At 31.0% G+C, this 14308-nt stretch overlaps 1 protein-coding gene across 1 annotated transcript; it reads right to left on the reverse strand.

Annotated features, from left to right (window-relative positions):
- Positions 1 to 1245: 1245 nt before the first annotated feature.
- kermit (PDZ domain-containing protein GIPC-like protein kermit) lies at positions 1246 to 11303 on the reverse strand. The gene is made up of 4 exons (XM_085195456.1): positions 10752 to 11303; positions 4646 to 4876; positions 3761 to 4012; positions 1246 to 3001 (listed from the first exon to the last, which is right to left on the reverse strand). Exons 1-4 carry the CDS (start codon positions 10986 to 10988, stop codon positions 2762 to 2764), a joined length of 960 nt encoding a protein of 319 aa, XP_085051582.1. The 5' UTR covers positions 10989 to 11303; the 3' UTR covers positions 1246 to 2761.
- Between the last annotated feature and the right edge of the window lie 3005 nt (positions 11304 to 14308).

Consider the following 14308-nt stretch of genomic DNA (forward strand, 5'->3'; position numbering starts at 1 on the left):
TTTCTGAGATTTCGTGATGAGTGAGTGACCTTTCGATTTTATATATATAGATAACTAGCGGCCCGCTCGCGGTTTTACCCGCGTCAACTATGTTATTATTAATTTCTGTCTCAATGACTACGTCCTAGTGACGTCTATGCAAAATTTGACACTCCTAGCATTTGTAGTAACGAAGTTTCATACAAATTTTCGACCCCAAAAACAAACCCTTAGAAGTCGAATATTGCAAATTCCCGTCTTAGCGAGCACCTACGTCTTATAAGTAACTCCTATGCAAAATTTAAGATTCCTTGCACTTGTAGTTTCTGAGATTTCGTGATGAGTGAGTGACCTTTCGATTTTATATATATAGATTACATTAATGTATATTATGTATATAATGTATAATTCTATTTTTTATAGATTTTCTCTTTTACTGGATCTTTTTGTAACATGGTATATTCCTACTCTTCTTCTTCTTCTTCCTGGCATTAATCCCGGCTATTGTCAGGGTCTGCCTTCCTACTCAACCTACTCCACTTTGCACGATCTTTTGCGTACCTATCCGATTGCGATTCCTACGGTGTAACGCTATCTCTTTTCTACCGTACAACCTCCTTCGTGTCTTCTCCACATAACGTGACATGATAGATGTTCAACTGGTATGCTCGGAACCGTATTCATATTCACAGAACCGTACCATACAACAACGGCACGTGGCAACATTCCTCTTTGTCTAACGAAACGTACAACCTTACGACATTTATATACTTTTCAAATGTTGTATATTAGCTCGAATGTTTTGTTAAAGATATGCAATTTTTTCATAAAATGTTCTCCTTATTATCGTGCCTAAATGCTATTCAACAAATTTAGGCAGCCTAAGTTTTCGAATGGAGAATTAACTTCAACTTTTTTTGTGTACAATGAAATTTCCAGTTTCTGTTTAAAGAAAAGCTATATTAGTTTTTCAATATAGCTTTTCTGATTAAAGAAAATATCCGGAGCTAAAAAATATAAATTCTCCACCCCATTTTGCATAATTTCTGAAATTCTTACACCTGACCCTGTTTTAAAAGTAGAAAAGGTTAAGGAAAATGGAAAGGCATTCTAAACTTTTTGGATAGTGCGTTGCGATGCATTGTTCACTCGGGAACAAAATTTAATTATTATTGAAGAAAAATACAAAAATGTATAATTCATACTGTGTAAATAAAATACATATCACAATTTAATATACTTTGCATAGCAATAAAAGAAGAAAAATCTTACTTAGCATTTTATTAATAACTGTACATTAAAAGGCACTCAATATTAGTAATGTATCATTTCTTATATTTATATTGATTGGACAAATTAAGTAAAAGAAAATATATATAAAAGCATAACATAATAATTGAGGCTGTCGTGGCCAAGGGGCACAAATGTGTGACTGTAATGCGACAGTTGTGGGTTCGATCCCCACTCGAGGAAATGAAATATTTATTTAAATTTATGTAGCCATTTCTTCGCTCTGGTGTCGAGGCAAAGCGAGGCGTTGAGTTCCGCCACTCAACAGGCAAAACCGCCAAAATTCGGCGAAGAGTGGGGAACGGAGTGTCTTAACACTAGGTTCCCTCTGCCTACCCTACAGTATGCGGGAGACAGCGTGCGTAGCTGATTTCATTTTATTTTTATAACTTAACATTACTCCCAGTTTTTGAAATATCTTATGAGAACTAAAAACCTTATGATTAAAATATATCTTACTGGCACTGTTGAGTTATTTATTAACTGTACATGCGTCAGGAATATTGGATATTATATGAAGAAGAATATTGTATGTCTTTGATCAACTATCCAAACAAAGTTGTAATATTATTTTAATATAAAATTCTTGTGTTGCTAAAATAAAGCACCAAAAGTCACATTTACTTTTGAAATGTGACAATAATATATTTTTATAAAAAAACTTCAGATAATAATTTATTTGTAATATTTACCTATTTCATTACATACAAATTGAAAAGTATAAAATGTATTTTATGATAACTAATGTTAGTTAATTTTTTAACAGCATTTGTAAGCATTTAAAATTAATATCAGTTTTTGAGTTATTGTTTGGCATATTGGCATGCCTTTTCATTGAAGTATCTATACACATGTAGGCTCTAAATAATAAATTTTATAAATTTTTAAAAATACATTAAACTAGTTCATCAACGACCTTAAATTTCATATAACAACTATAATAAGCTCATCTAAAATTTCAATTGTTTTTTGTTGTTACACTATAAGCCAAAGCTATAACAATTACTTGTAATCTGCTAGATTTAAATAATATCATTTATTTTGCTATAAAATAAATTACTTATTACTTAAATAAATTATCATTTACGAAAATTATTACTATAATTTATAAATTCAGTATGCTGCTATAAATTATACACGCACAGTATGATGCTGTGCAACATACTGGTGGAGAATTTTGTAACAGAAAATACAAATAATATGACAGGAATGTAGAGACACTCATACATACAAGCTCATTTTATTATTAGGTAAAAGTACCATATTTCATGATTTTTTAAAAATTATGATATGAATTAAGTATAGTTTACAAATTTCTTCTAATAAATACATGCTTAAAATATAATCATTGTTTTATTTATAATTGACAAACAGATTTTGAACTATAGTGACAATAGTAATTTTTATTTAAAAACCCTCTGTAGTTGTAGATCACCCCTTGTAGATCATTAATTACATACACTAAAACATCATGCTTATTCAAAAAGTAATTTCAATAAAGTCTGCCAGATCTAGCATCTGTTATAACGCCCCATAGTTCTATGATAAATTCATCAGTAAATCCAAATTCTTGCAAGTCGCTGTTATCAATGGCTTCAGCTAGTTGCATTGAGTTTGTTTTGCCGTCTGCGAGATCCCACATTTGCGTCGCTAATTCACTATCGTTTATACCCATAAACGATTCGAGTAAAGCGTTTATTTTGTCTATACCAGCCTTCGATCTTTCATCATGCTGTAAAAATTATAAATTAACATTATTTCATTTATATTATAACAGATAATCTATAATTTATATTGATAATAAAATGTTCAATACCAAGATTAAATTGTCAAAAACAGTCGTATTATGCAAAATAAGTAGTTATGCTAAATTCTGGACAGCCACAGTGGCAAAAACAGAAGCGAAATCTTAAAGTAAATTAAATTTTATTGGTTCAACCCCTTTTTATTATTTTATATCATAGTAGAATTCAGATTAAAGGGCCAGTAGTTATATTAACAAGGAGGACATAAATGAACATAAAAAAACATTCTTACTCATTATTTAACTGATATCACATACGATATTTTTTATCTAATCACATTTTTATAGCGAAGCGGAGAAGTACAATTTAAATAAATTGCAATCCTAACATGAAATTTTATTTTATTAAAATACATCAACAAATTACCACAATGAGTAAATTACAAATTTTAGCGAGATAAATGCTTTATTTTTGGGCTTTAGCTTTCGTAAATTAGTAATTAATTACTTGTCGCTGTCGCAATCTTTACGCTAATATTTAGTATAAGTTCCTAGGAACTTAGATAAAGATATAATTTTGTTTATCAATAAATAAATGTTAATAAAACTAAAAAGCATATTTCTTGAAATTAAAATCCAACGTACGTATTAATTTGATATCGAGACAAAGAATAATTGTTATGACCAAATGTTCTAAAAATAATTATTTTGAAACATTAATTTGATACTGAGATATTCAAAACTAACCTCATTTTCTATCGTAGCTTGTCCATTGGCTTTAAATCTAAGTGTTTCTTTGCCAGATCCATAATTTTGTTTTTTTCCAGATCTAGCACTGCCAGTTTTCGGGCCGATACTTCCAAAACCACTTTTCAGAGGCTCTACTAGTCTTATTGTAAATGTTGTTCCCTTTGGAATTTCTTTAAGTAGCTTTGCCACTTCATAATGCCTTTTCCCGACCATGTTCTCGTCGTTTAATCGCTCGATGTGATCGCCAACCTAAGGACACAATGAGAGTAAAGCTTAATATGATAATAGATTATTTCCTACTAAGTTCTGACGAGGCAAATGACCTGCCATCAAATATAGAGCAGTGTAGTCAATTGTGACACGCTTATTTCAATTCCAATAAAAAATAATACCTTCTAAACGATTATGGCCATTTAGCGTGATTCTTTTCTTCTGGTTATACTATACATTACTTTTTAGGTTGCTTAGATTTAAGGTTCATAATTTATAAATTGGTATCTATTGTATCGCATTACTTTATATGAAAAGGTACCTAACGTATCATAACATGAAAAGAACATCATAAGATAATTATGATAAAAAATATAACATTATAATTAAAAATTAAGCTGTTCCAAAGTTTTTCGGTGTTGTTTTGATCAAGATTCAATTCAACACACTGTGCCAAGAAAATTTCAAAAGAATATAAATATATAATATTTATATTTTTATTATTTTTTTCATAACTTTGTCTTCTTTAATTGGCATTTTATTTACAACCACAACATATATTTTTAATAAAATTAAAATATATGAAAAAAAAATGACAATTACTCCCCGCTTTCTTAGATTATATTTTAAGATAATAATATAAAATGGTGTGATCTAATACTAAAGTCTGACCTCAATGTGAGGTATTCTTGCAACAATCGATCCTTCCTTTATTCGTTTAATGAAGGCATATCCGGCACCATTGTCAGTAATAGTTAAGCCGAGAGAGTCTTCCGTTTTAACTATCTCTATTTCCTTTGGCCGGCCCTTTCTGTGAGCGAATATAAAGTCTTCTAATCCTATTTGACCGCCGAGAAGTTTTTTCATGTCCACTTTGTGAGTGTTTAGCGTGCAGAATAAAATCTGAAACCAAAAAACAGTACGATAAATAATTTACTCATAGTATGTTTCTCGTATATTCAAAATTAATGAGTATTTTAAAAACGTAAAAATCAAAATATTTCAAGAAAAAAATACTCCAAAACCAAAACTGTGCAATATGTGCGTTTTTTATTAATAGCTCTTACAATAATTCGTTCTTAAATTGGTAAAAATCTAGATTAAATTACAATTTATGTCAACATCCTAATTATTGTTAATAATATTTTACTACTCTTCGTTGTCAAAGCTGAATGTGAAAACATATCTGTATATAACGAGCAGCTAAAATATTTCATGTCAAGGCGAAGTAGATTGTGACAGAATTCACAAAGCGTTAATTTTTACAAACAATAATGTATTTATTATATTACTGAGGTACATTCCTATCTTTTGACTTTCTATGACAGGTAACGTGATTACACAATAGTTTAGAATGTAAGTATTACTTTATTATACTTTATGAATTTTAAACTTGGTATGGCTTGGTATCATAAAGGAATATTAAGATCGAGATTGCATTAAAATATCGACAAAAAATAAATGACAATAAAATAAGGCACAGATTACACGATGTATCTAGTAAATACTTCGTGGAATGGACGCTGTCTGAAATTTAGGTGGATATTTGTAAAAATATTGTCATTAAAACAATTTAATGTTTGGAATATAAATATATTTAAATATATAGAATAATGTCAACCGATTTCCATCATATAATACAAACATATACATAGCCTACTCGTATTTGCATAACTTTCAACTTTCGGGAAATGCGAATGTGTAATATTGTTTGAATGCATAATGGCCGCTTAGTCTTCCGTCCGGTCCTTGACCCACGAGCAGTAGGTTATCAGACAGCCATGACTTCTACTATACTTTTAACATCGAAAACAATGTAAACTTAACCTTAATACCACAACTTAAAATTTAATTCAGCAACTTTTAATTTATATTTTTTTATGTTTAGTCAAAAATTATCCGTAGTGCGGTGGCATAATAATTATTTAACATAAAATCGTTGAAAGTGCGGATTTAGGAAAAATGTAACAACGTCGATCACACACGAGAAACTGCCGGCTGCGCCCCTGGGCCATTCTACTTCCTGGCCGTTCAGCCGCGCGTACTTCCGCAGTGACAGTTTTGAGCCAATTACATAAATAAATATCAACGATTTCATACTCTGTTAAAAATGTGACTGTAAGAAAACAAAAACTATTGATTATATAGGTATATGTGTATACAGACCTGCGTCTAAAATATTAAATTACAAAGTCAGGGTGCGAATTACCCACCGGGCAGTTCAATGGTTTCAATTTGTTTTGAGAAAAAAAATATTTGTTACCGCGAAAATATACGGGTGATTATCATTGGTACATAGAAGTGCCTAGTGCCTACACAGTGGTTATAATTTTTAAATTCATAAAATATATAAACGGAATTAACTAAAAAATCTAATGCTGATTGACCAATAGGTACGTACTTGTATTTAAAGTTAATGTTATTAATTTTCAAAAATTAGAACAATCCTAAACTCAGCGACCTTGATATTATTATTACAATAAAATATGAAGAAAATGCCAATGTCATTTTCGCTAATTTGACCTTTAACGATACCTAGGCGGAGTGCCACGGTCATCTATTGTCGATTGTGTTGCTATTTCTGAAAAAAATATATTTTCCCTAATTCTAAGAACCACTACGTACATAAGATGGATAGATAATGTTCTATATATGCATGAGATGATGATTAAGAGACGTGATCCTTCATTAGAATACGCAGTCGACTCAGCTGATCGAATCCGTATTAGGAAAAATGCTGTTCTGATTTTTGCTTAGATGTCGTCGGTAAATCCAAAACTTTTAGTCCAATTTAATTATTTATTAATAAATATATTACTTTTACTTTTCTGACAATAAGACTCTCTATATTGTGATTATGCAATAATTGTGTGTTTTTTTAAATTTTCCAATTATAAACATAAGAATAGTTTGGGGTAATATCGTTCATATGAATGATAAAAATAGCGCGATGTTTATTGGTATCGCTGAATCTGCGGACTGTGCGCTTGTGCTAAATATTCAGGGTGGGTTTGCCATAAGGATTCATCAATGATTTATGTCCAAAGGCAAAATCCAACTTTTCTTAATTGTAATTTATGATATATAATTCAAAAGATACAGCGTGTTTTCCTTAAGTGAGCGCCATTCCTCTCCCTTCCCTATATGTGGTGATAATATTTTAGAAAGAACAAAAACCAAGAAACTAGTACAACATAAGTACATAATATAGAGAGCAGTATAATAATTTATTGTCCAACGATAAAGCAGATACGCTTATTTACCGATTATAGATTAGCTTCCTTATTCGTAAAGCGAAATACAATCTTTATAAAAGAAACGACTGGCAAATACTGGAAGGTAGTTCAAATAACAATTAAAATTATTTTATAATAAAAAATATTTTTAAAGTCTTATTAAAATTTTTATTAGGTCGCGCTGTAACAAAATTAGTAATACTAGTATGTAATAAAATTTAAGAAACTGAATTTGACCCACTTTTACTAATTGTATCATGAAACTTTGCAGTAATATGTAGTTTAGATGACAACACAATAATATGGTATAATCGAGCCGGTCTGGTGATGAAGCCAGGACCCGAATGGTGGTATTCTATAGAGGCTAGTAATGAACCACTTGAGCTTAGGCTCATATGACTTATAGCTCCGAGTACATTAGCACTTATAGGAAATGGTGTAGAAAGGCTTTTTTAAAGTATAAAATTATTGTAATAATACAATGTAAATGACTGTTTTATATGGAAGTTATTAATTTTTTGATGGCTACTGCGAGAGTGCGTGCGAAAGGAAGCTAAGGGAAGAAAAATCTTACTACTATAACACTAAAATACAAACTAAGGAAAATTGTAATATATACGAGTATACTTGTAATATTTTCAAGATGCCACCAGCCACTGTTCTCCTCTCATCACAACAACGTCAAGGTACGAACTCATATACCGTTATGAATCACTTTTTTATACACTACCTGTATTGTTAATGATTTCCTAGTATTTATTGCATTTCAAAAATGAATACTACTCATACATTTTATAATACGTAAGTTCTATAATATTTTTTTATGCCTACGAACAATGAATAAGGTTAGTTGAGGTTGTTTTTCAATTGTTATAATATACGTAATTTACATTGTTTAAAGAATCGCTGTTACTCACTGTGACTGTCGGATTGTCGCCACCAGATACAATGTCATATTATACATATATTTTGAACTAGACTTTTATAAAATAATATTAATCAAAGGCCATTTTAAATAATTATAAATTTTAACAAAAAAAAACAGACTTAACGGGCGAGATTTCAACGGGCTCCCGTAATCAGAACCTAACCATACCTTCATCACACTACTCTTGAAATGTAACCTTTCCAATTAAAAAATCTTCGGAATTGGGATATTGAGTTATTTGTCCATTTGTGGCGCAAATACTAAAATTAAAATAATAATGCAAAAGCTTGTCCCGCGTATAAAAAACAGCGAATTAAAACTAAATAAATTTCTATTGTTATACAGTATATGCAATTATTATTTTCACTTTAATGTAACTAATTTTTGAATAAAAGCTTGTTTTTATAAAGGTTTTTTAATAAATTTTTGTGTCCCTGGGCCACGACTAGCCTCTTTTTGTTGTTACGGATTAGGAATCATTGTTCCCAAGGACTACGATACCTAAGTTCCTAAGGATCATTATTAAAAGAAATAATAAATAATCTAATTGTATCACGATGGCGTCGTTATTTAAGTTAAATCTGCTTAAAGGTGTACGAAAATTGTACACCTGATCGAGCACATAAGTAAAGAGTACTTATGTGCTCGGTAACGGAAAACTAACATCGCATTTAGTCTAACATCTCTCCGTCATTCAGTGAGTAAAATAATACATAATTTTATACAATATATATATATATATATATACGTATAAACGCCACATTCATATTTAACTCTTATGCCTCAAAATGTTACTAATATCAATTAATTACCTCTTAGATATCGTGCTACAAGTATCACGTAATTGGTCTTGAAGTAGGTAATTTTGATAACAAGAGGTAATGTGTAAACATTAACGATGCATCATAGACTAATTTACATGTTATGTCATACACGTTCATTTTTTTTTTATGATGTTTCATTAGGTTTCTTGCACGTTCGTAACTGAATTAATAAATGAGACCCAGAACTCAGTCTCGTCTCGTAAGTCTCAGTGGTCGACCACTCAAGATTGCATTCATGTGAATAAATTAACCCAAAGCGCAAAAGTACGTAGTGGTCCTTATTTGGTTTTGACTAGTATATTATGAATTTTAAACCAAAACACAATCTACATAGTTCGTAATTATGATCAGTTTCTACATCATATTTTACAGGAAAATCTGCAGAACAAGTTATTATGACCTGTTTATTGTGTACGTCGAATTAGATACATAAGCATTACATTAATACTATTTGGATATATATACCAATGTAGTAACTATCGAAGTTAAACCTTAATTCTTGATAAATATTAATTTAATATAGAGTTACAGTTGTTTTGGGAATACTAGCAAATTAATTGTTCACACGATCATATAACATGTCATTATTTATTATTAATTAATTATTAATACACTTACGTGTAAATAATTACGTTTCTAAATAAAAAATAGTTAATGCTGTATGAGTGAACAAAATAAAACAAAATATGATAAAAGAAACTAGATATTAAAAGACTTATTAAGGAAATTACAATAATTATTATTTATTAAACGATAATAAGACATTTACTTTATCAATAAGTACTTAAATAGATTTGTATATAAGAAATATAATCCTAAATATACTTATATGTGTAGGTACATGCTCACTATAGACCAAGGAAAATATAAGTTATTCCTTCGTTCTATTATCTAACGTTCATACCTTCTTTTGTTTTCTTAACAGTAATTATCAATAATTATCAGTTTTCAAATTTTTTCCCTGAATACACATATAATAATCCATCGTGGTACCAAATATCAAGTTTCTAGGTCACCTACAAGTCGTTTAGGTTTTTAATGAATAAGAGAGTCTGTTTCAGTTAAATTTACCAAATGTGCAAAATTTCATGCATTTACACTAATTGGTTATGAAGGCTAAAAAGTAGCTTAAATGGTTCGTGTAAAATACGCGTTTTCAACTTTTTAACTTGGCTGGACACGCTGGCGTGTATCTTGATACCCTCCTAGTGTTTCATTTATTTAATTTTAAATTCTAAAATGGTAGTGAATGGAAAGCGGTTAATCAGAAATGTAGAAATCGTACACATTCAATAAGGATAAAAGGTAATTTCGTGAACACGGGGGACAGCTCATGCCAATGGTTTTGTTCTTATTTTTCTTACTTCAAAGTATGTTTATGGCTACTATCCATATATGTATCAAATTCATATAACTACATGTATAAACTATGATCTTTAATTATATAATTAAATCGTAAATATTTTTTTTTAAAACGTACGTAAAGTAATTTAGTATTTTATTTTGAACAAATTGTACATCAGTTTAGCATGACCAATGATGCTAATTACATTAATTATATATAATTGACTTTTAACAGTTATTAATACATAATTAAGAATCTAATGAATATAATATATAATAGACGATATCTAAGTGGTTATTGCTCAATATATTGTTTGTCATCAATTGTCATCAATATTATAATTGTGTGTATAGATAAGCATATTATAAAGTATTTGTATTTTCTTCACCTAAAGTACCTACCTACTTAGTTTTGAATACAATATAATTATAGAATGGAAACTTACATCTCCTGGCGGAAAGTCGTAACATTCCGCTATTTTCTCATAAAGTTCCTTAACGTTCGAAAAACCGGAAATTAGTCCTAAAGGACTTCCTTGAGCCTGCTGACAGTGGAACACTAGTTGCGACTTTTGAGCCCCGTTGTTGTTGTCCACACCGTTAGACTGGTGCACATCCTCGACAGGCGGTGGAGGTACAGGCGGCGCTGAATACTTCGGCCCTTTTTTTTTGAACAAAGACATCACGAATAACACTAAATAGCGGTAAATAATAAGTTTTCTATAATGTAAAAGTTAACGCGCACTCATTACACTCGCCCGCTGCAAAATTAATCACAGCCGAGACACATAACTCGCGAGAACTTTAAATGTTAACATCACAACGTCATTATTTACGATAACTTATCATTCAATGACGATGTCGGATAAGATTATGTGTATAAAATTGTTTGTTGAAGGTTTCATGTAGAAATGGAGTGAACTTAGGGAACGAATAACGAAAACAAACGTTCAAACACTTACACGCCGGTTGACAGACTGAGGAGTGAGGAGTGAAGAGTTCCGAGTTCCGACTGAGGTCGGAGGTACGGGTGAAGGGAGGAAAAGACTACGATAATACCACGCCGACCATTGAAAAATTTTGTGAACTGTATATTTATGCACCATTTCTAATTGAATACCCGGCTGTTATATATTGTTAATGTATTAATTATTTGACGAAACTAATAGCAGACGCAATTTATTAAATCATATTAAAGTTTAAGTATATTCATATAGTAACTTGTCCATCGGAATTCGAAATCGTGGATTCGTTGGTAATTAATTGAATCGTGAAAATTAAGGTCAAGTTAAGTTTGCCTAAAATATTGCTAATCTATACTCAGACAACGTATATAGGTATTTCTTGAAATACACGGCGAGAGACGCCAAAATTTGGCATGGTGGTTCCCATGGGAAATAAGGAAAGCACTAAGATTAAAGAAAAACGAGATTTTATTTTATAAAGTCTAAGCAGTTTGAGAGCCGTCGTGGCGCAGTGGGTCAACAATTGACTGTTAACTCTACGGTTGCGCGTTCGATTCCACTCGGAGTAATGATTATATTTTTTATTTATAAAATCATAAAGTACCTACATATAAGCATTAGTTATTTTTGGAATATTAACACATCGGATAAATTTAATAAATAATAAATTTCCTCTAAATTTTGAATGACTTTTCTGCATAATTTTGGCTAGATTTTATTCATCCAGCGGTAAATTGTCTTGTAATGGACGGGTAGTGGTAAAATTGTAGACATGGACCGGACCGGAATCTTATGTTATAAAATCCAAACCAAGATGTAGACAGTCGAAACGTAGTAGTATGACTCCGTCATGGACGACTAGTAGACACTCCGTTCTCCATTAAGATAATTCGGTTCCCCACTTTCCGCCAAATTCTCGAGGCATTGAGTGTTGAGTAAAGGAACTCAACGTTGCGCTTTGCCTTGTTACCAGAGCGAGGATGAAAATATAAAATGTTACATACACGAGTCGGAATCGAACTCACAACTATCGCGTTTTCAAGCACACGCTTGTTGTGCCTCAAACCTTTGTTATTTTTATGAAATATTGTTCCATAATGATCGAAGTCGAACGAAGTCCATCATTCTCAATTTCCAATTTGTCGTTTTTTCATTACAATTTTTTTGGCCGCATTAAATGTTTACTACAATTATTGTATAAAAAGATTTTTTTAAAACTTCTTCGTGTCAATGCTTGGAAAATTCAGATCATATTTTGCCACATTGACTGCAGTTTTTTAAATACCAACGAAGTACTGAAATCATCTAATTTATTACTTTAGAACTACACCTATCCCCCAATTTACACGGTAGATAAGTACGTTCCTGAGAAAAACGTGTAAATCGAAAATTAAACATTTTCAAGTCAAAACCGTGTAAATCGAAAATGCATAATTTTGCTATTTAACAGTTGTGTTTTTTCAATATTTTTAGATGTACACCACCAACCAGTTGTTTTAATTCACCATAACTAGACTGTTTAACAAAAGTTTAATAATTATTTTCTATTCAAATTAAAATGTTTTAATTTTTTTATTTTAATTAAACCTATTTGGTTAACTGCCATCATTTCTCTCCAAAATTTCTCGCATTTTTCCCTCTAAATTTTACTTTAATCACAGCCGTTAATTTATAATAATCTAAATTATACATTCACTTGTAATTTACGAATATGGAAAATTAAATCATTTAGTAGAGTGCGATAAAAACAAAATAAAAATTATTTGGAAAACCGTGTAAAAGCGAAAACGTGTAAAAAAAGTACCGTGTAAATCGGGGGATAGGTGTATATACTATAACTAAACATTAGAAAAACTTAATTTATTTCTAAAAGTAGTAATGAGAAATATTAGAAGCCTTTAATTGAATATAACATTAATTTTGCATAGCTTATGAATGTTAAATAACTGTTATATTTACAGATAATAGGGATCTTGAGGCCGGTTGTGTCCCAGGGGCATAAAGTGTGACTGTAAATGCGACAGGTTATGGGCTCGATTCCCACTCGAGGAAATGAAATCTATATATATAAAATCGAAAGGTCACTCACTCATCACGAAATCTCAGAAACTACATGTGCTAGGAATCCCAAATTTTGCATAGGAGTTACTTATAGGACGTAGGTGCTCGCTAAGACGGGAATTTGCAATATTGGACTTCTAAGGGGTTGTTTTTGGGGACGAAAGTTTGTATGAAATTTCGTTACTAGAAATGCTAGGAGTCTCAAATTTTGCATAGACTTCACTAGGACATAGTCATGGAGACAGAAAATAATAATAACATAGTTCACGCGGGTGTAACCGCGAGCGGGCCGCTAGTATTTAATATTTCCATTTTGTTCGCTCTGATGTTGAGGTGAAGCAAGCCTTTGAGTTCCGCCACCTAGCACGCAATGCCTCCAGAATTTGGTGGAAAATGGAGGGTCTTAACATTTGGCTTGCTCTGACTACCTATATAAACTTACTAAGGCAGCTCTGCAATTTGTAACTGAATTCTATAAAAGGTGGTATTGATTTATATTGTTGAATTAACCAGGAGCTTGAGTTGTGAAGGCTAGCCCCATAGCCTACACTTGTTGAAAGTTTCAGGCACTGCTCCAAGCTCAAGAGTAATTATACTAAGTAAAGTAATTGTGATTGCACTGTAAATTGACAAATTGATAGTATTAATCATGTAAAAATAGATTACATTACTTAGCAAGATTTGACATACAAGTGTGTGAGGAGGCTTGCATTGGAAGATAAGCTCATGTTTTAAAAATTGCATTGATGCAAGCCTTATCTAGGCTTCTCTGTTGACACTAAATTCAAAATGTTTCTACTAATGCCACATTTGATGTATGTTCTAGGAATTAATTGAAGTTCCAGACAGGCTGAGAACTTTTCACAAACTATAGGGAGACATCAATGTTCAATGTCCCTTCAATGAAACCCCAAAAAAATGACCAACTACCTAATACTACTACCCAATACTTATATAAACATAAATAATAAAAAATG

This window comes from Heliconius melpomene, chromosome 13 (assembly GCF_056956725.1).
Source record: "Heliconius melpomene rosina isolate 202511_hmr_F chromosome 13, ASM5695672v1, whole genome shotgun sequence".
Lineage (NCBI taxonomy): Eukaryota > Metazoa > Arthropoda > Insecta > Lepidoptera > Nymphalidae > Heliconius > Heliconius melpomene.